The sequence below is a fragment of the Acanthopagrus latus genome, chromosome 4, assembly GCF_904848185.1.
Source record: "Acanthopagrus latus isolate v.2019 chromosome 4, fAcaLat1.1, whole genome shotgun sequence".
In the NCBI taxonomy this organism is placed as follows: Eukaryota; Metazoa; Chordata; class Actinopteri; order Spariformes; family Sparidae; genus Acanthopagrus; species Acanthopagrus latus.
In genome coordinates, this window is record NC_051042.1 from 4,896,414 (window position 1) to 4,923,515 (window position 27,102).

A 27,102-nucleotide genomic window follows, 5' to 3' on the forward strand; every position below is an offset into this window, starting at 1 on the left:
AGCACACAACTGAACGACGGATAATAACCCGTGAGCACTGAGGTTCACAATCATTTTTTTCAGAACAGATATTACGTGGTATAAAATCTACAATCAGAAAATATGAAACAAAAAGTCTTAAAAGAAAGAGACAAATAAAACAAAAGCAGAAACACGAAAAATCTAACGAGCATGATTTCATAAGATGTTATTTAAACCGACATATCTACCAACTCAAAAAAACAGACGTTTGCTTCTTAGTTTAAAATGTAATTGATTTTAACACCGGGAAATTAACTTTAAGTGATATCTTGCATATTAATCAGCCTCTTTATGAGGTTTTTTAGGTAACATCTGATAGTAAAATGCTCATATGGTACCTCTCTTTTTCGCAACACACGCACAGTTTATCATTTAAGCAACTTTAAAAGCAGGTGAGTTTAACCTGAAGAGTTTGACTTTTGATCCTACTAAACAGTGTCTGTGTACATGACACAGTTTAGTAGACACTACCAACATTTTTATCAAAAGGAGCAATCACAATCTTTCCTTTCTTCTCTCTTTTCTTCCCTGTCAGTTCTTTGCTGACCTACTCTATAGATAAAATAGCACAACACGTCTTTAGGCTTACCCAGCCCCCCCCACCCCACCCCGAAACCCCCCTGAACCTGCTATCACACATTACACATACAATGTCACTTGTCCTTAACTGCCTATAGATTGTCCGTAATTAATAATTAAATGCTTTTGGTTGTAATGGATTGACCCGAGCTGAACTGTTCATTAGTCAGCTAGACGGAGGCATCTGTCAAACTATTTTTCCTGTGCCTTTTCCTGTTCCTCCCCTTGAGGCGAGAGGACATTCTCTGACGTCCCTAGCGAGCCTTACTGTCCCAGCTAATGCAGTGCTTCAGAGGAAGAGGCAAGAGGATAAGCACTCTTTGGAAAGATGAAGTGGCTCAGAGAGAATGTAATGGTTCAGTACTATACAAGAGCATACACACTTCATATGTATTACAGGAGAGTTCTTAGTGAAGTGCTCTGTCTCAGGGTTCCTAGATCATTGCCAGTTCAGGAATTCATTCACTGTGATCATTCTGCCTTCCTCGCTAGGCAATTTAAAGGATACAGTGACCAAACTGTTTACAATTTGTATCAGATGTTTCAGAATGTATGAATTTAAATCAGGTTTACGTTCACGTCATAGCACTGAAACTACCCTGATGCTTGTGGTGTTCACCAAGGATCCACCCTTGGCCCTCTAATGTTCTTTGTAGAGACACAGATACAAAACTCAGTGCCATTGTTATGCAGAAGACAAGAAATGTATCACCCGTTAAAATCCAGCGAAGAAGGCAACTTTTATTATTATCCAAAAATGTTCACAAGCTAAATGAAAACAAAGTCTATCCCAATTTTACCAAAGTGTCTGACCTCCCATCTACAAATGTCAAATCTTGTTAGACTTGAGACTAATCTTAATTTTAAATTTGAGACGTTTCTATGTATAAAGTGTATTATCATATTTTAATTTAATATAGAAGCATTCTGGAGCCCAATGAGGTTTTTTTTTGTTTCCTTTATAAATAATACCCATATACATAGACTCCCACTGATCCCACATAGTAGTTAATTTAATGCTATGGTATTTTTAATTGAGCTGGATACACCTGACTTCAACATCATGACAGGTGTGATAAATTATACCTGACACACTGACATTTAGTAAGTATTGCCCATTCGTACATACTGTAGATGTGATCCAAATACTTTTTATTTTCTTTAGTTGTGATGCTTTGATATTGTGTGTGGTTTGTTCACTGGGGATTTGAAAGTTGCTGTAATGGCTGAATGACTAATAGACTCCTGTGAGTAGATCATTAATATTATTGTAGCTAGAGGTGTGTGTATGGTGGGGGCTGGAGTGTTAAAGTCTACCTCTGTTTCTTTTTACCTTTAATTTCTGTCATACACACACGCACACGGTGAGACTTGGCTGAGAGAGGCTGAAATTAATATTTGAGTCTCATGAGGTTCAAAATAGAGACCAAATAAATATAATCATTAAATTTGGGTTTACAGCTAAATATACTCAATGATTATAATTTTCACCCAAGTGAATCACAACACAGATGTGGCTGTTTGGTAATCTGTTAAATAATATTTTCAGCACATAAAACCAATGAGCTGTTGATCTTTGATCCAGATGTGATAGTCTTACAATTACATAGCTGTGTGTACTAAATTAAAAAAAAAAAAAATAAATATATATATATATATATATATATATATATATATATATATATATATATATATATATATTTTAATCAAAATTTGAATGGGATCGTGACCTTAAAAAAATCAAATCGATTTGTGGATTTGGAGTATGATTACACACATCTCATCAGAATGGAAGCAGATGGAAATTTGTATAATAAAATTGAGTCAGTGTGTCCCATTTTTTCTTTTAAGCAACTGGACTCCTTAATGATGAGGAGAACATTTTTGCATCAGCTTTCGTTCATTTGGTTGAGCCTTTTGTGAAAACCAAAGGACACCATACTTCTGCACCTGTATAATGGCCATGTAATATGAGGCTATACTGTAGGACATCACCACCCCCTCACATTTTAGGGGTTGTTTGTACAAATATCAGCATTTCAACTAAGGCCACAGAGAGGTGCACCTGTAATTTCTTTCTATCACCTATATTACATTTAAGTGTATGCAATTATACCATAAGAAAGGATTAATTCCTCTTTAGTAAGATGGTGTAAGTACATGGCAAAGGAGCATACATTATTCAGCTTAGGTCTTGAGAAGTTCTCTGTAGTTGTTCCTCCCATCTGTCCACTGTCCACCCTCATTAATGTGCCTCTCTCTCCTCTGTTTGTTGAATAGCAAGTGGCTCTACTAATAAAGAACTCCCACTTTATTTTCAAGCCTGTAATTACTGATCTAATTTTGCCTAATAATTGCTTCATGGCAATGACATGTATATTTACTTGTACCCTTGTACCCTCATAGTGTGTGTTCTGTCTCATAGTGGAGTGCGTTGACAACCGGAGGAATAATTCACGCAGACCAGCCACTTTCATCAGGCTGCTTGTCTTTTGTGCTGTCGCCTGCTGCCACATCAAAGCTGCAGCGGTGTTCCTCTCAGCTGGAGACATGAATACATGCATAAATGTGTGTGTTTGTGTTTGTCTGCAAAAAAGACGCGTGTGCATGCAAATATGTGGGGAGAAAAGTGCAGAGAGAGATTTTGTATCAGATTTAGCCTACACAACATATAAATTAGTTGAGTTGTCAACACTTTACACAAACTGTGGGTCCAATTGATCCTGTTTTTCTGTGTGTGTGTGTGTGTGTGTGTGTGTGTGTGTGTGTGTGTGTGAGAGAGACTACTATACTACAGTGCTTGCAAATTATTTGGTACTCTCCTTCTAAATGGGGTGTACACGCAGGCTTGTGGTGTGCAGAGCTCAAGGGCATTTGTTTGTGCATGCCTGTGTGTGTATGTGCATGTGCTATGATATATTGCTCATCCAAGCGGCGGCAGCACTGTGAAGTGCAGTGAGATTAGAAGGGAACCCATTCCTTTGTTAATTTAAATGGGTTCATGCATCATGCTTTGCGGGAGCCTGCCGATCAGAGCATTAAGGAATGGCGAACACTGCCCAGAGGTGTTTTTAATGGCACAGCAGGGCTTCAGATGTAAAGAGGTTTAATTCCCTGCATTTGAATAAACGCCTGGTTGTGGACTCAGGTTTTATGAGTTTTGTGCACGTCTGAGTAGTTTGTGTATTTTAGTTTCCTCTCTGAATATCATTGGATTTCACTGCTGTGCATATTTTGAATCTTTTACGACTTACAAATGCTGTACTATTCATCTAATGGTCAACTTACTTTTGATATTGTCTGGTATTTGATATTAACCTCCTGTGTCTGAGGTAAACATCCCTGTGTGGTGCACATGCTGCTGTGTTGGGATGCAGTTAATTTAGTTTCAGCATACAGTGTCACTTACAAAAGATCTAGGATATTTCAGTAATCCTGAATTGTCGATGTTTGCATAATGGCAATTTCCTCATTTGTAAAAAATGAGCTTGTGTATTGGAATATTCACATTTACTATATATTTAAATGTTCTAAAACGACCACACATACAACGAGAATATATATGATATAGATTGTGCCACCTTTTCCCTATATATTTCCTTTTGAAATAGTGTATTTCTTTCACCCTTTCTATCTTATATTTATTTTTTTCTATATTCGACTCTTCGAAAGAATTACATATATTTCAACTCTAGAAAGGAAAATCCTGTCCCTTTTCACACACGTTCATATTTAGATCTCCTCTGGAGTTTAAAGGCACTAAGGCATAGAACATGAGTGCAAGTGTGAATGTGACATTGCTAGTGCTGTGCAGTGGTCAACGTTTTTTCTCAAAGGATTTAGAAGTTAAACATATGAATAAAAATGAAGAGCTTTCCATGCCAACAGCCAAAGGTAGGGTGGAGTAATGAGGTGAGGGGCAGTAATAGGGGGTCAGTGCAGCACAGCTGGTGACCAGCTACATGACGTGGTTCATAGAGACTCCACTGACATCATGTAGAAAGCCTGACACACTAACACTTTTGCCATACTATGGTTCATATTGGCAACAATTTTCAGATTTATTCTTAGTCCTGAAATGCACTGTTCATGTGAATTTTAGTCACATTTGATCATTTCACCTCCTAATATTTTTGTATAATTAAAACAAAGAAAGAAGAATACACACATGGGAGAAGTTAGTCTTTCTAATATGCGACTAACACTGTAAAAGGGTCTATTTCAACTCAAGCCATCTTTAGTTTGTTTAATTTTAAGTGTAAATCCAACAAATCTACGTTTTATATTTTACAGAAGGAAAATTGTTTTGGGAAGAAATTGAATAAGCTAATTTTCCAAAATGTTGATACGGCTGCCAGACAAAGTTGAGATGGTCAACAAGGATTACACAAGGGAGATGCGACACAGTTAAGTGTGACCCCCTGTCAGTCATATAGTGTGCAGACCACACCAACTGCAAGACTCAAATTAATTATAGCAATTAGTCAAAGTAGATTTACTTTTAACAATAACCAATAAATCCTGACATTCTAAATAGCTTTTTTGTAGTTGTCATGTTCTTTTAGCTGTTTCTGCATTGGGCTTTGTGCACCCATGGAGGTAGAAATCCAAAAGATGACAGCTTTAATATACAGCAGTTTGTCTTACATTTGCACTTTCACCTTTTGAATCGCCAGGTGTGTTGAGTGGTTGACCCAACAAGAGAAATGTTGTGTCACCCAGCAGGTTTTGTGCATTAAGTTGTCTGTCAATCAAGGTGCTGCCATGAATACAGAGGACAAAGAGTACACTAGGTAGCCTTGAGGTCAGACTCTAAAGTGTTCGTACAAGGTGCTTAACGCTGAACCTCACTGAATCCAGGCTCTTCAGTGCTATCTACTCCATTAGTGAATGTTGGATTAGTAATTGTATAATGATATTTAAGTGTTGCACTTGATCTTATTCAACTAGACCACTTTTGGGACCTTGTCTTTTGAATAAAAAAAGACAAACTCGTAGAAATCTCTTGCAGTGTTTTGTCAAAACAAGCAACCTTTTCCCCTTTGCCATGCTGTTGCTCTGTGTTTGCTGGATGGCAGTCTATGTCCAGTACGTTAGCCATAACACCTTGACGGTAGCTGGGTATCCACTAATGTTTTTTTGCATTCGGTCGCCATCTCAAAGTGTCAGTATTTGATATTTGAGACTCAAAAATCAACTTTCTTACAAAGTGGACCTTTCAGTTTATGTGGGATTTAAAAATATGAAATTCGCCCTCATCTACAACAAAACATCAACTTACTTGTGATAAATAAAACACCCTTAATCTATTTTCACATTTAAGTCATGTGCACGTTGTGTCAGCATTCTCCTGTCAGTGCATCAAGTTGTGATCGTCACAGATTTATGTTCTTTGTTGTCTCAATCGTTCTGTTTCTTGTCACAGGATCCTCCAGTTCTTCCTGTTGGCCAGTTCAGTGAGAAGTTTGTTCACTTCATCACTCAGTGGTGAGTTATTTCCTCTTCCTCTTCCTCTTCCTCTTCAATACAACTTGTTTCCAGAAATGCCAGAAGGACAATATTTTGATTAACATCTTCAGATTTTGAATGGAATTGTGTCTGTGGTGAATGCTGTGTTGGCTACTGTGTAGTTGTAGGGAATCTACTTTGTATGAGCTTAATATGTTTGGCACACTCATCCATCTGAGCCCCGCAGAGCCAGACTGAACAATTACACAGACCACAAGCAGCATTTGGCATTAATGAACCAAATTATTGTAGATGAATCAAAGGTATACAATGGGATTAAAGTGTATTTGCCCTTGTGTGTTAATGCATTGTGGTCGTGATGGTTTTAGCTATGATTTTCGGTGCTGCTGATGTTGAATGAAAAGAGGAATGATTGATTTATCTAATGCGACAGGACAAAGACAATGTTTACCCCGAGTTTGCCTCTGATTCATTAGCCTCCTCTAACCTTTACAGTTGCACAAACATCTCCATACACACCCAAACCACATGTGAGCAGCGTGTGAGTGTCACACTCACTAGCTGGCTGTACCAGCTGTTGTTTATCCCCCATGCCTGCTTTATTTACTCAGACGAGGCACCTCTCTCTCAGGACACACTGAGGTACCCGTGCCCTGCCATGCCTTGCTGCTATCACCTCTCAGTCTATTCTTAGAGGGTTGTGTGGCCATTTTTTGTATATGTGAGCCAGTTACGTGACGAACTGCAAACAGGCTCCTGTTGTAATTGCTGTAAAAGACCCAATATAAGTTGTTTTAACAGGTTGTGTACGTACCAGGGATGCACTGATCCATATTTTTTCACTTCCGATCTGATCCCAATACCTAAAGTTGGATATCTGCCGATACCAATACCACTCCGATACCAGAGCTCTGTTTGCTTCAATATTATTATCATTATTGTTGATTTTATATGAGGCTGAAATAAACTTCTCTCTACTGGCAAGTATGATATGTACGTATGTATGCATGTAAGTCCCAAAAGGCAACTTGAGGTAAGTATTAGGTCAGAAAAGGAATTCAGAAAAACAGGAAATCCCATCCTGAAAACAAATATGCAACTGTAAAGGTTCCAAATTGATTGTTATTGATTGAGTTTAGCTTGCTTTTGGAATGACTCCAGAAGTGATTCCTGACGGCTCCTTTCGTCTCTCTGCCCCCTGGCTAAAAATTCCTTGTGCTCTTTCACGTGGTGCTTTTTTAACACGTATAATTACGTCAGTGGTGTTTTACATCACGAGGGAGCTTCCGCCGCTCTCTATAACGGCTTGCAAACATTGTATTTTTCTGTTTTGCTTTGCAGAGTTTCCAGTGTAAAATATTTCCACACAGCCAACATGTCGGCTAGCTACAGTGCTGCTCAATGCTAGCCCGCTAGCTGGCATCAAACTGTGGAATGGATTTCCCGAACAGGGGCGTGTCTCATAACTCTGTGTCTCATTGAGCCACACCTCCGTTCAGGAATTCCATTCCACAATTTGAAGCCAGCTAACAGACTAGCCGGCAGGAATCACTTGTGCATTCATTTCAGCGGACGTTAAAGCACAGACATGGCTCATGGATCGGAAATCTCCACAGGTTGGATCGCAAATTTCCGATCCGCGAATCACGTTGGTATCGAACCCGATACTGATACTGGATCAGATCGGCTCCATCCCTAGTGCATACACATAATAATGAGTACACTCACAGTGCTGAGGAATGAGAAATATTAATTGAAATTAGAAATATTAATTAATTGAGTTTATTTGAAATAAACACACTGCGTTGTGAGGTCATAGTGTTTATTGTATTATGTGCCCCTTCATTCTGTTTCCAGGGCATAAAAGGGTTGTTTCAGGCCTCCTCTTGAATATTTGAACAAAATGAATATTAGAACAAAAGAAATCTCTTACACACCGTTTGAATAGTTTCTAGATATAAACTGTTTGTGTCTCTTTTTGTCAGTATGCGTCGACAACCCAAAGAGAGGCCTGCCCCCAATAACCTCATGGTAAGTTAAACCAAGCATTCCATTAAACAGTTCCAAGGACTACAAAATATAAGTTTTGAATAACTGTGTTCAGAGGGTGATCATATTCATGCATTCCAATAAAAATTCAATTAACATAATTGTATTATCGTGGTAGTTTAGGAGCATACAGTTGTATTTTCCGCAGTGATTGAGGTATTTTGGGTCAAGGACCCTCAAATTTTTCATTGCTGTCTGGAAAGAACAGTAATGAACTTTTTGCTGTCAATGAAAGATGTCAGAGAGAGGTTAGCCAGAAACCTTGGGGTAGGATTGAAACCTACCTCAGCGATAATTCGTTTAATTCATTGCATTGGAGGCAACTTAATGAATCAGGTCTGTTTGTTGTACAAGAGTCAAATAATTATAGTTTACAAAAGTTTTATAGCCAAATGAAAATTCATCATTTCTAACTGTGTGTGTGGCTTTGTTCATGTAACAGTTTAATAAAAGTGAGCCCACACCATACAGACTTATTATTTTATTTAAATTTACCTGTACAGACCATAATTAAATCTAAAAGTTTGCTTTCACCAAACCGACCTCAGGTCTCATCTGCAAAACATCTGCATTGTTACTACTGATTAAGGTTACGTTAAATAGCCTTTGAGCAGGTTCAGTTTTGATGTCCTTACTGAAATATTAAATTTCTAATTGGATAGGCTCCATCACTCTCTTGACACAAATATAATACAGTAACAGTGGATGAAGATTATTCATACATTTCTTTCAGGTCCCCAAATAAATTAGGTATCTTCAGGTATTGGTTCGGGTGATGAAGGTCTGGTGGTGTGAATACGTTTTTTCTTAGTAGCATTAGGCCACTGTGAAAGATGCCATCGATAGAAGTGCCACTTAAACATACCAGTCCAGCTAACACAATAAAATGTAGGCATTTTAAATTCCTGCAAACTGCAGGTACGTTGTCATATGTATCATATCAACATTTCTACAGTACGTGTTGTATCACATTAACATTTGATGTGTGTGAGCTGACTTAATGACAGGAAGGGAGGGATCGCGGTGACAGGTGGGTGATACGACTGCCAGACAAAAGATCACTGTTCATGATGGCGTTTCAGTATTTGTAGAAGTGAAACCACTGCATGTTTAACAAGACATCAGAACATATTCCGGCCGCGTTTGGTATTACAGAACCAGGCAAGCGAAAAACATAATATAATCAAATTGATTCCGTGCCTATACGTAACCAGATCATAAGGATAACTGTCACAATATAAAATATCAAATTTGACCAAAACAAAATAATTTAAAAGCATTAACATATCTGAGGTTTGCAGAAACATATTGTTTATTCTGCCGAGTATTAACAAAAGCACAACATAGTCTAAAAGAGATGGCAGTGTTGTACCATCTCTACCCAGCTTAACATAGTACAGAGGTATAGATTGTGTGCAGTGTGTTGGTGATAAAGTTGAGTTTGATACATAAGGATGAGGACGTCACTAAAGTGTGTCTGGTGTACAAGCCAAACCACATGCCTACATCCCAGTGTGGACCTCATGATGTTCTCTGTTCCAGCATTATCAGCCAGTCAGTCTGCACAAACTGCGACACAGTCTAGTTTCTGTGTTAGGACCAAGGACAGCGACAGTTTGGTCCACAGAGAGAGGAGGGGCGGAGGTTTGTGTTGAGGGGGTGGAGGGCTGGAGGGTGTAAATGCAGAGCTGCTAACAGATTGTATGTTCTCAGTCTCACACCAGATAGGAGGAGTAAAGGGAAATGTTGTCTAGACACTCTTTGGGAATTCTTGGCTCCAGACAGAAGTGTTTCTTGTGAGAGAGAGGCCATGCACTACTTCTTTCAGTGAGGTTTCGCTTCAACAGATTGTCGACGCCTCCAAGATTGATCACAATCTAATAGTTGGTTCACCCACTCCTACTATAGAGCCTGCTATACTAATAAAAATAATCATTATAAAGATTGAAAATGTTTGGCGTGACTGTTGAGGGTGGGTACAATTGGGACTTGAAGAAGGAAGTTAAAATGGCAAGAGCTTGTATCGACTCTGAAACAGCTTGTAAACTGAGTCGCTCCCTCTTTAGTGGTGCATGGCTAAAAACATTGCATAAAGCCTGTCTTAGACTACAAGAAAGGACATTTATTTTTTTTTTATTTAAACTACTAAAGAAGCACCCACCAGGTAGAAGTGTTGGTGTAGACACTCTGGATTTCTTGACACTTTTCTTCTTAATTGTTGGGAAGCTTTGGCGTTACCCCAGCTTGACAATACTTTAATCACTAGACGTGGCTTCCTTTTTTAACCACACAATGCTTTTCCTCCTCTCTGGTTTTTAAATTCCTCAGGTCATCAAACCTCACATGGTGGCATTTTCTTCACTGTTCCTGTCGACCTTTTTCTCACTGTCCTACTCTGCTCCACTTCCTTCACATTTGTTATGATCCATGCGCTTTTTTTTTTCACATTTTCACAGTGTTCTCACTCTCTTTTCTACTCCTTCTTTCCCTTCATCCTTCTCATCTTATCTTACCTTTATTTTTGTCTTCCTGTAGGCTTTTCATTTCTTCCTCTGCCCACGATGAACTGAGATATAAGGTCATGGATGCCTGCCTTTGTGGCACCAGCCCGCTGATTGTCTTTCTCTCCTCCTCCTCCTCTTTCCCTCTTTCCTCCCCAGCTCTCACTCTACCCCCAGCCTCCTGAGTACATTAAAACTCTTTACCTATTCTATCTGTATGTTAATGCACCTCACCACAGCTCCCCTTCACCTCCTCTCCCCGTGCTGTGCAGAAAGTGCCACCATTTGCTCGCAGTTTTTATCTTTGCAACTCCTGTCTCCTGGAATGTGGGTGGATGTAGACACTGAGCAAATAATGATGTTTTATGACCATTCAAAGTCACCTCGTACCTTTAGTTTGCTCATCAGGTTTCAGCGTGTGGTTTCTCTAATCACTGGTATAGCTTTTATTGATGTTATTTTCCCTGGGATTTTATCCTATTAGACGTTCTTTAAAGGGCTCCTGTTTGATTGCATGCCTAGTGCTGATGGGTTTGTCCCTGAGCCTTTAAACAGTATGCTGCAGTTACTTATACTGTATACTTTGCTCATACTTTTGATATATTCTGTTCAGTTTAACTGGTTTTTTTGGGGTTTTTTTTTTTTTTCTTCCATTTTTTCATTTTGCCCAACTAAGGGGGCGAGGTTAATGTTATGTTCCGATCATTGATAAAGGGAGAGGAAGTACAGAAACAATATGAAGAGAGCAGACAAAGCATGGACGAACCTTGAGCCATCCATTCAGTTAGCATTTGTTACACCACAGAATGAGATATTAAAAATCAATGCAGAAGCACATGAATTTGAAATTTCCCTTGATGAAGAATGACATCCTTCTCTGGGACATCAAGGGCTTCTTTATTCTCCAACCATGTCAAAAATGTATGGAGACACAGGCCCAGCTACATATCTGGTTGTGGCAGCAGGATGGTCTGAACTTGTGTTGTGAGGCAAAGACAATAGAAACTTGGCTGGCTGGCACAAAAACTCCTGAAGAGATTTCAGCAAAATGCGGATGGAGGATGGATCTCAGCCCAGGATAGACTCCATTAACTTTGCGGGTGGATCCAGGATTTTACCCTCATTTTTCTTTAATATTGCGAGTTAGGGCATATTTTCAACATTTTTGTTGATTTTTCAGATAACAATACATGATGTTAATGAAAGGAGCAGGCGTATGTACATGGCTGGTATCTGTGAGTGAGTACAAAAGGGCACTGTTGTGCATTGGCGGAGGTATACGCTCTACTGAGAGCCATTGGAGTTGTTGAAATTAAAAATCTGTTTTGTATTTTTGGATTCTTGTTAAAGACATCACTAAAAACTTAAACTGAAAAATTAAATTGAAACAAAACTTTATTTTTTATTTTAATTGATTGGTATTTAGCCTTTCATGTCTTCTTATTTTAGCTTCTAGAAGTGAATTATGCAGTTTGAATAGACTTTCACGTTGTACTTTACTTACTAAATATACTAATATACAATCAAAAAAGTCCAGTGACTGTGCTCTCCCTGGCTGTTTATATATACTTGATGTAACAAGTTCATTAGTTGTTTGTAATTTGATACCTCAACAAAAAGCCTCAACACCAGTGGAAACCTTTACCTAATCTGAGCCCTGATGGTTTTCACCATCACTCATAATCTGTTTATTTTATGGAACGCCAACTATCAGGAAGAAATACCTTGCAGGCTGAGCTCTCTCAAGCTCAGTTCTTCACTTGTTTAAGCAGGAGATCTGTCTTCCGTCCTGGCCTCATTGCTAAAGAATCACATGATGAGCCATCAGAGAGGAAAGTGAGTGTGTGTCTCTCTCCTCATACTCTTGCATCTTTCATTGTGGGACACCCTATCCTGTCATCATAAGCTCATGACGCGGGTCAGTTGAGGAGACTTTCCATTGGCCTGCTCCCAGAACGTGAGCTGCAGGTACTTGGTGATGACCTGTCCTGTCTGAGGTTTCTCCTCCCTCTTCTTCTTTAATAGGAGGCCAGATCTGTGTGCAGCACCTATTAGCTTATTTATTAAGCTTTAGGCTGAGAAAGACAACATAGCATTGTGACCCATGACATTGATCAATTGATATTGGACTTTTCTTTATTTGCGGAGCCAAATACAAATGATTTAACATCACTTTGTCTGTTTTTGCAAGTGTTGACTTGTCTTTGAGTCAAAAAAAAAAAAGATAAAAACAAACAAAAGAGAATGAGGATGTGGGATCACCGCGACATTATTTCCTTTGATTGTCATTTGATGGACATTTCATTTCTCCCTCCCCCCTCTCCCTCGTTGTCCCCCGTTCCCCAGCCAGCAGCCTTCACACATCCTTTTAGCACCCTTGTCAATGCAGCCGTTCTATTCTGCTTTTCTATTCATAGGCACACATACACAGAAACACAAATTTCGTGGCCCCCTTTCAACCCTGGAGACACCAGATGAGCCCCTCGGTTTTTCACAAAGGAACCCCTCCTGTCTCTGACTGTCCCTAAATCCAGTTTCAACACACAAAAACAGATATTATACAGCACAGTATCACAAACTGTGGATGTCTGTCTTCAACAACAATAGACTCTGTTAGTTGGTTGCACTTTATCTGTCCTAAACTGTGTCAACATGATAACCACTGACCCTTCTCATCCACATTGTTCATAAGGCAGCTCCTTTGTTTAATAATACCATTTTTAAGGCAGAGGAATTGGTGTTTTTCTGTTTTCTGGGTTTGTCTTTCACCAGACTGCTCCACAAGCCTATAGAAAGATTTAGATGCTTCGTACTAAATGACTGAAGTAGTTACAATTTTTACATATTGTACTGCCTCATCATAGCGTTACACCTTGAACTTCTACCATCTTGTGCATATATCCATCTCAGTTTGTTGCACGAAATTCAAAGTAAAAGAAAAAAAATATACAATTCGAAATGCAGCTCCTCAGCTGTCATCGTCTGTGGTCCTCGGCTGCTCACTCACTTGACATGCCTTCCCTTATGCTAAATCCTCTTCTGGCAGACTAAATTGTATGGTAGTATGGGTACTGGAATGCAGTTATTCTCCTAATACTTGCCACAGAATATGGCAGACACTCTCAGTATTCAGTCCTCATTTGCATAGCACAATTCACAAAAGGCAGCTCAAAGTTCTTTACAGGGTCATAAAATTACATTAAGACGTTAAAAAATGCGCTTAAAGAAGAAGTGATGTGCCGGATTCACATTTTGGATGAAGTTGTGGTATTTTACTGCAAATGTCTGCGTGGATAAGGCCATCTTATTGACAGATACAAACCATATTACAAACCTAGTCATCTTTATCTGTAGGTTTTTATGGTAATGCTTCATGTGGGTGATGTTCTGCATGAGTTCATGTGTCTCAAACTTTGGAAGCAGTTTTAGTGTCTGAGCAGAAAGTGTCCTACTGTTTACATCACTACATGTGCTCCATGCAGGCTTGCATGGCATCAGACCTCCTGCCTCCTCCCCCCCTAAGCTTTTCTGTCAGCACCTCCTCTGCCAAATGTTTTCACATTGCACCCTTGGGTCTTGAGTGACATAAACTCCATTCACACATAAAGGGCAAGAGATGCTTCTGGTGTGCAACCGTCAAGTCACCTCGTTTTGAATGAAAGCAGGAGCCAAATTACACATAAATGGATGTTTAGATGTTGTACAGTAAAAAGTCAATTTTGGGATGAAAATAACTGTAAATTTTAATTTTAATGTACTAAGGAAATTAGTTACTAAGGAAGAAACCTTTCTCACCGCTTCTTACTTGTTTTTCTCATTTTACATCAACCAGTTTCACATATCACTGTTGACTGCTCTGGTAAAGGTCATCTGCACCAAGAACCACAACAACAACAATAACTATTGTTTTAATCAAGTGGATGGATGATGGACCCCACTAACGACATCAAGGGTGGTGAACAGTATCATTAGAATGACTTTCAGAGCGATTTAATGAGCGATAGAAACACTGATAGCCTATCAAAATACACCTGAGCTAATACAGCATCACACTCAGCTTAAACATATATTTATGATGATATTAGGCTGCGAATTACACAATAAAAAAAATGTTATTCTACCTTAGACATATTCTCAAATAGGGGATGGAATCACAGTAACTCACAATTCGTTGCCAGTGATGATGATAAAGTCACGATACAGCGATTCTGCAATAATTGATACATTGACAATCATGTAACGATACATCATGATGTCGGATCTCACAGAATATGACACTGAACATTTTGTTTTAGCTCAATGCCTCGTTATGAAACTTCATAACATGCCACATGTTTTAATTAAAATATCAAAGTATGCATCATGATATATTGCTGTATTGATATTTTGTCCCACCCCTACTCCAAAACACTCTTAAGCACTAATGGGGCCTCTGAAGTTTGCTTTGTCCTCACTGATGTCCTTTTTGTCGATCTCCAGGATAAGTCACGTTGACTCATCCGACATTATTATTACAATTGTCTTCAGCCCCCCGTTGGATTCTCAAAGTTATCTCGTGTTTGAGTAATTGTCTGAACCCATATCCTCCTCTGCTCTATGTAAAGCAGTAACAGGTCATCAGTATCCATTTTCCTATGCTCACACACAGTCCATGCTTGGCACTACTTTTTACAGAACGTTGTCATTCATCAATGCTGAGGATCACATCGTTATCATCATAGTTATTGTTATAGTTATCACTCTTTGTGTGGGCAACCCTGTAGACTGAACAGCCACATGTCTCTACTGAAACTCTCATTGCCACCTTTTTTCCCCCACAATTTCTCCTCTGGCCATGATCAGCCAGTAGGAAATGTAAGTTAAACAACGAGCTACAGTGAAATATCCTCATTTACTGCTCTGTTGTGAACGTGATTGAGGACTAAACAGGGCCATGAGAATGATGCCCCCCTACAAACCTTTGTCCTCTTGTTGTGCTGTCTATTATTCTATACTTCTTTCCATTTCAGTGGCTAACATTTAGTGTTGTGGCTCATCGATAGGTGGATGTCCGGACAAAGCATTGCCTCACTGTGCAAACAGTTCTGAAAGCAGAAGATCGATTTGGAAGTAGCATTAGATGCTTGGATCATTGAGTTTAGAGGAGGAACAGAATTGTAACACGAAAAAGTTTCCCTATATTCTCTGCACTAAGATCGACCAAAGTACACACACTTACCGTCCATTCATACACACACCATCCAAAGCCAGCCAGTTTCCAGTGGGAGCAGGTGATTAGCATGCAAATCTGTAAAGACCTAGTTATTCTATCTACCTCTGCACCCTTCTCTCTGTCTTACACACACACTCTGACAAACACACCATGTTTCCTCCAACACTATTCTAATGAGGTGATGACCAGTCTCTTGTTATAATTGCCTCAAAGTCCTTTTAATTTCTTCTGAGCGTATTAATCATACATAGAGTTATTTAAAATCGCATAAATTAATCTTAGATTAAACAGACCCTTCAAACAATTAAAGTGTTAGGTAGAATTTCCCCTGGGTTTAGGCCATTTCTGTTTGAGCGGAGCAGTTGCAGGTGATTATCCCAGTTTGATGTGGCCAGACGGTGATTAATGTAACTTTTAAATGAGTCCTTTCCCTCGTCTCACCTCCGTCCACACACTGCCGCAGCACAAAGTCAGAACACCTTCAGTGACCCAACTAAGGAGCGGCTACTCACTCTGTATTTATAACTCTCAACTTAAAGGTTTCATACTTAATTTAAGTTGCAAGTAATTTAATTATTAGGTGATTATGCGAGTGTGACAGATGGAGGATGTGTTCCGAATATCCTCGATATCAGTGTGTGTGCGTGTCTGCACATAATGATGGCAGTCAAAGTGTAGACCTACTGGCTACTGTTATGAAGCCTCAGGTTTGGCATCATGGCTGAAGCTAGATTGGTGATTAGGAGCCAGAAGGGACCATATTTACACTAGAACCATGATTTGTGGTTACATATTCAAGATTCTTGTATGGTTTTATTTAAGGATTTTGTGCAATTTCATTTTTTATTCTTTTATTCTAATTTAATGTTTTTTAGAATACTGTCAGTAATATTAGCAGTTCTGTTGTGCATAATGAATACCATGTTGGAAGGAAGTGATAGAGACATTTAACTCATCTGGTATCTGTTAACTTGGGTAGTAAATCAAGTGAGTAGGGTCATTTTCACATAAGATTACACATAATCAAACTTCTTTTTGAAACCAGATGTGTGCTCTGTTGTTCCAGAGTGTATAAATGTATCTGGAGTGGGTCCAGTCCCTCAAACATGCTGGATATTTGCGATGTGTCATGGATTGGGCTAAGAGATTTATCTGTTTATCTGCTATTTTTAGTCCGGCAAGTAACTTTGAGAAGGCAATTTTGTCAATTTATTTTGGTCCAGCGGTTCAGTCGCATCAAATGAGCACACTCAGAGAGATAAAGATCAGACCTGAACCACAGCTTCAGATAAAATACTGTAAAGTGTCTTTCGCACTGTTTCTACAGTGTCTTTGCATGTGTGCGTGTATAGTGTGTGGGTGTGGCATGACAAGCCGTGCACCTTAATCCAGGTCAGTTTCCGGCAGATGTCTCTGGCCTGTCGGGGTTAATGTCTGGAGCAGAGGTGGAGAGTTAGATTTTTAAAAACATCACTCAGGACTTTCTTCTTTATTTTTGTATCACTCCCTCTCTTCCGAGGCAAGAAAGAATGATTGATGAGATGGGTATCCAGCACATCGGGGCACCCAGGAGCGTCCACTCCAACCAACTCATACCGACACACACACGCTCACACTGATATGAGAGTAATTAACCTCAGACTGTGTTAACCCCAGCTGCCCATTAGAAGGACAACAGGATTGATGGGACTCCCCCCCAGTCCTTCACAATCTCTACAGTTTGTGCAGGATTAGAGCTCACAGGAATGTGTCACCATTTTGCTTTAAAGGATAAAACGACTGAACACGTGATTGTGTGTTCACAGTCAAAAGTAACACTCATGAGCCGAGAAAGAATTCCAACCAGCTGATGTCAATAGAGGGATTCAGATACTACAACAACTTAGAAATGTATTCGCCCTTCATGTGACTTTATTTTATATACCATAAATATTCAGTTTAACATATTTCCCAGTGTAACCACAAATAGACAAGACTGATCCCAGGGGGAAGAAAGTGGACCATCACTACCAGTCTGTCCTACTTTGTCACTAATCCTACATTGTCTGCACCAGTTTGCGTGTTGCTGGGGGGTATTTAACGTTGTGCCACCCCAGAAAAAAAACACAGCTAACAACAACACAGCTCAATTTGAAATTACTTTCTGCTTCAAATCAAGCTAGTCACAAAACTGCTGAGGCTCATTAAAGTTCCCTTTGCATTCCTGAAAAGAAACGCCTGTTTCAAACGATAGAGCCACTGCCGACAGACCCCCACACATCCTGGATGTTGGCATGGTTGATAAGAAATACAACCTTAAGAGGACGCCACTCAGAGTCAAATCGGTCTCACACGGAACTCCACCTTTCCCTCGCCACCATCCAACTCTCATTTTATTCTCATCCAATCTCCTCCCAGCTGTTACTGTTACATGTTCAGTATGTTCATGTTTCATATCCTCGATAACAAAGCTTAGAATCAGGCCAAGAGTCTGCCAGATTGGGTGTCATTTGACACTGTCTGATTAATTATCTAATTATCAATGATCTAAAGAATTGGGATGGATGTCTTGCATGTCCGAAACTTTTGTTGGCCGTCCTGCAGTTTGAGCCGTCCATGTTTTGATTGCTGCTGTCAAACTTTATAGACTGCAGTGAGCTTGTTTTGATATTTTTAGAATGGTATGTTACATGTCATAGTTAACTCTTAGCTGGTTCCTCACTGGATAAAACCAAACAGGAGTTTTGTTGCTTACCTTCATGTAAGGACTGATTGATCCAAACAGTTTCAGAATAAAAGTCACATGTTGTAGCCAAGAAGAAAACATGTACTTTGAGTTAAAAAAAAATATATATACAGATTAAATTAAAATATGCACAGTGTCTGCTCTGCTCTAGTTAGAACTGAGCTCCTGCTAACAGTGACAGTCTGTTGTTGAGGACACATATCTTTGAAATCAGTGTTGACAAGTTCATTTAAACTGGCCGGCCGCAGCGTTGTTTATCTAATTGGACAATCGAGACACCTCAAATCAAATTCATGGTCAGTCTCAGTTGAAGTGTCTCATTTACAACCTCGTCCCCTCTCAACTCTGACCCCCCTGTGACCTCTGTGACCTCTGGCTCTGGTCTGGAAAGTCCCCAGATGAGGCTGCTGATTGGGACCGTTGTCATTGAGATATCACATGTGACGTCTCTGTTTCAGTCCAGCAGCAGTAACAAGTGAAGCCTGCTGCCGTTTAACAAAGTCGATGAGCTACAGAGACTGGTCACGGGTTTGTTGGTTTCCTGAAGCTCGTCAGACTTGATATGTGTTGTTGTTTGATTAAGATTGTTCGTGTGCTTCCTTTTATCACAAACCTCCTTTTACAACCTGTGATGATTCACGTGGATCATTAAAGACAATATTTCTTTAGAATGACCTGACGAGCCATTAGTTAAACGTTTGGCATTTAAAACAAATCTGTTGGACATAAATATTTAAGAGGGTTTAATGATCTTCCTGTTTAGTTTATTTGTATTTTATTATTATTTCTTGAATCCTGACTGAGAATGATGATACAAGCCGAACTAAACTATACACTTCACATAAAGTTGTGATAATGTTTGTGGCTCCAATCTGTCTGATAATAAAAATAACATTGCTGAAGAGGAACAAACTTTTTTTTAATAGCTGTTAAAAGTATAATTTTTCTGTTTTTATGAGAAAAGCTTATTACTTGTGTTTTTACTGCCACTCCAGTCATTTTTCACTGTGGATGACAATTAATGTGAAGGTCATATCTACATAGTAAGATCAGTGGCGGCAGATATTTATTTCTAAGTGCGAAAATGTTTATTGAAAAGTGAGATGTAATTGCATCCAAGATGGAGAAGATTTCAGAGATTTGATTTTTCCTGCACTATTTGAAATTGAATCCAAAGACTTGTGAAAGAAGCTAGAGTTTCTCCTTTTAAGTACTTTTTTTAAATATTTGTGTGTCAGTGCACTTAGGACAAAAAATAAATAAATGCATTCCATTGTCTGGGTATGTTTCAGGAATATGTCTCAGGAAAACCACTAACAACAACAGAGTAGCTGTCCTAAATCCAGTCTTACGTGCCTCACTAGCTACTATGCATAAATTATGCAAATGTGTGACATGGTGATGTATTGTGATGTCACAAAGTCACAAACTGAAAGGCAAAACTACTGACGAAGTGTTTGAGGGGCAGTGTTTTCTGCGGGACAGAAGAGCTCCTGTTGGTTCAGACTTGGACTTTTTTAACCATCTTTTATATGAAGGAAACACAAAAACAAACTACGTCTCCTTTAATAGTCGATCACCTTTCATGCCATTACATTTAATCTCAAAAGCTGTTTTACAAATCCGACTTGAATTAATTTATTCATTTATTAGCCTTTTTAATTAATGCTGATGAAGGTTCTCAGTCATCCAGGTCATGGTAATTCCAAGTGCTGTATCGTAGGCAACTGGACGTGTTTCAGTTTCTTTAAGATGTTTCGCGTCTCATCCAAGAGTCCTCTTCTGTTCTAACTAACTGGAGGAGCTACAGGCTTTAAATTCTGTGTGGGAGTGTCCTTACAGTGTCGTTAAGGTCTGAGTTTCAGAGTTGTTAGGGCCAACCACTCATGTTCCTCTGTTCAAAGTCAGTCGTTCCGTTTTGACATAGATGGATTCTTATTCTCCTCTTTCAAGCCATTTGTCTTCTCTGGACAAGGTGTTCACATGGTTTTTTTGTTTGCCCTCCTGTGTTGTGCCATTTGTTTGTGGAGAGGTTGTTTTGTCTCCCCAGTGTACAAATCTTTTCTCCTTAGGATGGACGAGTTTCTGCCCCAGTGTGTTGCTGGGTTTGAAGTGACCCGGAATATGATGTTGATTGAAGTGTGAGATACTTATTTATTTTGAATGAAAAACACATCAGTTGTTTTCTAAGTTTGTTTTAGAGCTGATGTTTAAAGTGAAACTCTCGCCAAAATGCAACCCTGGCTTTTTTTGTGAATTTGTATGAGTCAAACCTTTGTGTAAAAGCATAATTACGACAAAAGAGGCACTTTTAAGATTTACCATATTTTTGTTTTCAGGTCAAACTTGTTTTCAATCTACGGGCCACTTTTACGATAGCATCAAAATCGCTATTTTTAAAACACTAAGAAGGCTCGACACAACATGAAACTTTGCTCGTAGTATCACCAGGGTCTCTACACATGATCACAAGTATTGAGAACATTGTTTGTGTAGACAGAGTTTACTAAAAAGAAAGTTTTTGAACAACTCACCTTAGAAGTAGCTTATTCCGCTAGCCGCCATCATGGTAGCGTCGATCTCAGAATGCAACGTGACTTTGAGGAGAGTTAAGGTGGAGCGCTCCTGTCCTCTGGCAACAACTATCCACACGATATCTCACGTGACTTTTCCGGCTTTAATATCGTTTCTTATATGAGGCTCCTTTTTAAATTTCAAGGTTAATATTTGTTCCCACTAATGACAAAACAACACATTATCCATGCATTTATATGGAACTAAGCTTTAGGAGCGTTCCACCTTAACTGTCCTCCAGGTTACGTCACATTCGGAAATCAACACATCTCCACTGGCAGGACGGCGGCTAACGGAACAAGCATTTGCTATCGTGAGTTGTTCAAAAACTCTCTTTTTAGTAAACTCTGTGTACACAAACAATGTTCTCAATGCTGGTGTTCATGTGTAGAGACCCTGGTGATACTACGAGCAAAGTTTCATGTTGTGTCGAGCTTTCTTAGTGTTTTGAAAATAGCGAAATTGACGCTATCATAAAAATAAGTGCCTGTAGCACTCCCATTGAAAACGAAAATACGGTAAATCTTAGTCTTAGTTTCATTGTAATCATGCTTTTGCGCCAAGGTTTGACTCAGGTACATTCACAAAAAAAAGCCTGGGTTGCATTTTGGCAAAAGTTTCAGATTAACTTTTGTCTTATGTATATAAGAATCTACCTAGAATTTAGGTTCAACATTGTAGAAGGTATTTAAGTCTTCACATGTAAGTTCTCTGATTGGCTGTAGGCTGTATTGTCAATAGGGACAATGCGGTTTAACATATGTCCAATACAAAGTAAGTAACTGATGTGCTGTACAGAGAATTTAGAGCTATTTTGAATTTCAACTCTTGTCCCTAGTTGGGTCTTCACATGCAAGACGTAACGTGGACATTGTTGAACACTACAGATATCTGGGGTTGGACATCGACAATAAACTGGACTGGACTAAGAACACTGAAGTCCTCTACTAGAAGGGACCGAGCCACCTCTATTTTCTGAGGAGGCTCTGCTCCTTTAACATCTGCCAGATTATGCTGAGGATGTTTTATGAGTCTGAGGTGGCCGGTGCTATTCTGTTTGCTGTGGTGTGCTGGGGCAGCGGACTGAGAGTAGCAGATCCCAACAGACTCAACAAGCTGATCAGGACGGCCAGAGAAGCTGTGGGGGTGGAGCTGGACACTTTGACAGTGTCAGACAGGAGGATGCTGTCGAAGTTGCGGGCGATACTGCAGTATGGCTCTCACCCTCCACAACGCTCTGGTCGAACAGAGGAGCACCTTCAGCCAGAGACTGATTGCTCCTAAATGCACCACTGAGCGCCACAGGAAGTCATTCTTACCTGTGGCCACTAATCTGTACAACTCCTCCCTCTGTTGATCGGATTTTTGATATTAAAAACAAAAAGATAAAGAAAAAAACAGAACTGTAATTTAAGGATACAACTATTTCTCTGTATAGTGTATATATTATCTCACTGTATATTGTATTATATATTTTCAGGCTGTATACTTTATTATTTAATATTTTATTTTATTGTCTACTTTATGATGTTATTTTATTTTATTTTATTTTATTATTGTCTACTTTAATATTTTATTTATCTTATTTTTCTCTTGTTCCAATTCACGCTGTATTTCTATTTCTACTTTGCACGGAGCGCCTGTAACAACAACAATTTCAATCAAGTATTCTGATCACAATAAACCAACAAACATATGTCTACATATATCTACATCAATAACAATCAGCTGAACATGGAACAGCAGATAACATCAGTATCTGTACTTCAGTATTATTGTTGATCTTGAAGAAGGCCTAACTGTGCAACAGTTGTTAAGTATAAATGATATAACATTATGTCTTCTCCTTTATTTTTCAGGATCATTCCTTCATCATACAGTTTAACGACGGTAACGCCGAGGTGGTGTCCATGTGGGTTTGCTGTTGCCTGGAGGAGAGACGAGCTCAGCAGGCTCAGGGACACGTCTGACGTCCTCCTGCTGATGATGGACCTGGATGTTTGAGCCCAAACCTGGAACATTATCAGAGGGTCAAGTACGTCCATATGCACTGTACAAGTGACTTCATATACATGGACAATAATCACTAGACGTTGAACGTGAGTAAATCTCACGCGGCATCGCATTGAGGAGCTCACATCCTTTGACGTCTCAATCTCTGCATCCAAAAGACGTTCTTTTCTCATGTGGGACATCCACAGCTTCGTCCCCACATATGCCTGATGGAGATAAGTAGTCCTGAGTTTAAGGATCAGAGACAATAAGCATAAGACTGCAATAAGCTGGCAGCGGAGTCGTGCTCTGTGTTTTGGATGGTATCTTAAAGAACCGTCTTGTGCTTTACTATTGGCAGCCCTCTTGTGAATGTTAAGGTATTTGCTGTCAGTAACTGCCCATGTGTGTGCCTGTTCTTCCAGTGGTGTGATTTATTACCTCAGATAAACTTAGATTGTCACTGTAAGAGGAAGACTCCCCCCCCCCCCCCCACTCCCAAAAAAAAAAAATGTTTTGTTCCATCTCATTCTTAAATGCCATGTTACAGAGTGGAATTTGACACGCATCTTTTTATATTCTGAAGCTAACCAAACACTTTACTGTTGACATTCATCAAGAGGAATGTTTGTTTCTTTACATTTCAAACCAGTTTTTAGCAGTTTGACAGACACGCCTGATGTTGAATGCCACTGAATGAACAGTTCCACTTTATTTTAGCAGCTGTTTGTTTTAGGGCCTGACCGATACATATGTTTTGGTGCCAATAGAGATTTTAAGGAGCAAATTCCAATATTAATACATCAACGGATATTGAATAATGCAATAATCCCTCATATATGGTTATTATAACAATTGTGAAAAGAGGCAGGAGATTTGACTGTCTAAAAATAATCTTACTGATGATAATAAGCTATTTGTATAGCATGTTTCTAAATATGGTTACAGTGCTGTACAGGTCAAAATATAAACAGGACACAGTTGAAAAAAGTGGTACCAACAATCAAGATACAATGCGACAGCCCATCATAACATAATGACAAAACTAAGATAAAACTTACGTAAAATAAAGCAATATTGTTTTGAAGCCTTCCAACAAAAGTAGGTTTTGATGAGAGATTTAAAAAGAAGGAACAGACTTTGCAACTTTACTTGACATGTAATCACAACTGAAGCATCTTTTTGTGCATTATGTTCTATCATCGGACAACATAAGCGCCACAACCAGTGTGTCTGTGATGGGCAGGAATCAGCTGATGTGTCCGTCAGGCTCTATTTTTCTTAGAAACAGAGACCAGAACCACTTCTTCTCCTTATAAACCAACTCTTCTTCTTTCTCTTTCTTTTTCATTTGAAGTGATTACTCACTTTCTCACTTGTAAATCCTTACTTTAGCAAAACATGTCATGTACTATAGAGAAATGATTGCATTGCCTGAAGAGATGACTTGATATGCAGTGCAGTAGAGAGAGAACAGTGCACCAAAGACCACTGACGACCCACATGGTGAATGTTATGGATTCCTCATGTCTGAGGCAAACCTAACAGCCGAGGTGACTCGTATGAGGTGCTTTGACGAGGTCTTATTGTGCAGCTGTTGAAATGTGGAGAGCTCAAGTGCAATTAAATTCCACAACTTCCACAAGGCACAGTGAACGCAGCCTACAGTGACATGATGTGTAGTGTGTGTGAGCGTCGCTTGAAAGGAATGTAAAGCAGTTCATCAGCGCAACAGAGGAGGAGTTTCATCAGTACTGCTCAGTGTGCTTTTGTCCTCTGTAACAGTGAGGAGACACGTGGGCGCTGGACTTTAATTTGACTGTAAATCATCCAAAACTGAGATCACATTAGTTGTTAGTAGAACAATCAAACATCAAAGTGGGTGATTCATGTAGCGTTGACCTTAACTCCAGACAGGAAATGGAAGAAACACTGTACGTGTGGGGAAATCACCAGCTGTGTCCAGGCTCCATACTGCTAACACTAACCATGTTTTGAGCATGTAGTGCAGATATACAAATTTATTATGCTATTATTGAAATGCAAATATGCAGATTTCAATCTGGTTTTAAATGTTAGTTTTGTGGTGTTTATGAACACAATGTAATGTGAGGAAAACTTCATGAACTGGTTGGTTCCAGAAACACCTGCAAACTAAAAACTTTTTCTGAACTGGACAGACCATTAGATGCTAATTAGATGCTAAGTGTTGGTCAAATCGAGGACGGTGAGTAATTTTGTCAGACTACTTTTCTCCAAAGTGAAAAATTAACATTGACTCTATGGACAAACATTTTGCTTTTTGTTGAAAAAGAAATACAAATTATTAAGTAAAAAAAATAAAAAAACATTTACCATGCGAGTTAAGTACTGGTCGTATCAGTAAAGTCTGTATGGTGGAGTTTGGACACAGCACTCTGACCTGAGCTAACTGCTCCTTATTGCGATGTGATTGACAATGTGGAGGGGAGGCCTCTCACAGCGCCCTCTACTGGTAGTGCTCAGAGCTCATCATAACAGAAATCCTCATTGATTTTGAGGTGAACTGCAGTAAATAGATTTTTATGGACTCGTTTTCCATATCCAACAGTTCATTATCGTCATAATAAGTTCAAGGAGTCACGTGATCTGCACGACCAGCAGAGGCGCTATAGGCCCCGACACACCACGTCAACGGTCATACAATTTCAGCAGCGAGGCTTGTCAGTGGGAGAGATCGCTGTGATTGGCTGTTCAGCTGAGCAAATCAATGAGTGAGAAGAGGAAAGGAAAAGCCCTCGAGCCTGTCACCATAGTAATAGTTTCTCCCCATTCTTCGCCTTTGCCTCTTTGCCAGCACCATCTTCAACTTCCTATCAGACACATTCTCGATTAGAAGTGGCTTTATTACAGAGAGTGCTGTGACAAGACGCTGCTTCATCATACCTATCAAGAGTCTTCCGGTTTCCTTTTTTGAACGACTACAGACGGGCGGCACCTGCAGAGAGTTATACACAGCAGCAGAACGCACAAGTTAGCTGACCGTCGGCTGTAGTCTTTGTGGTGTGTTTGAGTGCAACATGAGGTGATGCAACAGTCCGTCTTGGTTGCTGCAAGCTCTTTAATGCCAATTTTGTGTGTCTGGGCCTGTTGTGTCATGGTCCCTCCCATGTTAACACATTTCATAGGTGCCATTATTTGCCTCAGAAACCCAAAATGAGGCAAATACTTTTTTATTTTTTATTTTATGTACATAGATATACTTTTACCATAACTTTCTGATGGATGTCTGCAGGATGCCGTTCATTTCCATGAAAAAAATGCTTTAATTGATGAGGCTCAAAAAATGAAGATGTCAACAGGGATTTTCCAACACTGGCACAATAAATAGACTATATACTCTGCATTATACCACATATATTGTCAATTATATTCACTTTGGGGAAGTTTGAACTGTTAATACATCTGCGAGACATCCATCTTACGGTGAGTTGACCTTATTTTACTAAAGCTATAAATACTTAAAGTCTGGTTTAACTAGTAATTAAGTGTTGAAAGGAGTGTGTGGTGGTCACTGGCTGCTGATGAACTCTGAAAATGTTTTCTTACAACTGAAACAAAACATGAAAAGGAAAAAAAAAAAAAAAGTTTCATATTCCTGATCAAATGAGCTTCAAGGTCCAAAAGCTCGGACACATCTTTTGTGTTTTGGTGTGATGAACTCATTGACTGTGATTTTTTTTTTTTTTCCTGCAGTTTTAGATATTTATTATTTTTTTACTTTGCAGCCTGCTCACACCAGAGAATCAGAGATGAGACTCTTGCCTGTTGTTCATTCCTGTTTTTGCCTAAACCACACAGCATCAAGTCAGTGATGAGACGCAGCAGAAATAGTATTGCTGTGATGTTACTGGCTGATTGTGGCCTTCTCTGTAATTATCTGTGTTGGCACATATTCCAACCGTAATGCACAAATAATAATAAAACGTTTTTAAACATGA

General features: G+C 39.3%; 1 protein-coding gene across 1 annotated transcript in view; it reads left to right on the forward strand.

Annotated features, from left to right (window-relative positions):
• Positions 1–27,102, forward strand: part of map2k5 (mitogen-activated protein kinase kinase 5) — a 60,265-nt gene extending 33,163 nt beyond the window's left edge. Inside the window, exons 20-22 of the mRNA XM_037095915.1 lie at positions 6,026–6,087; positions 8,055–8,100; positions 22,990–27,102. Of these exons, the coding sequence (XP_036951810.1) occupies positions 6,026–6,087; positions 8,055–8,100; positions 22,990–23,100 (219 nt within the window). The 3' untranslated portion in view covers positions 23,101–27,102. The remainder of the gene's footprint in view (positions 1–6,025; positions 6,088–8,054; positions 8,101–22,989) is intronic.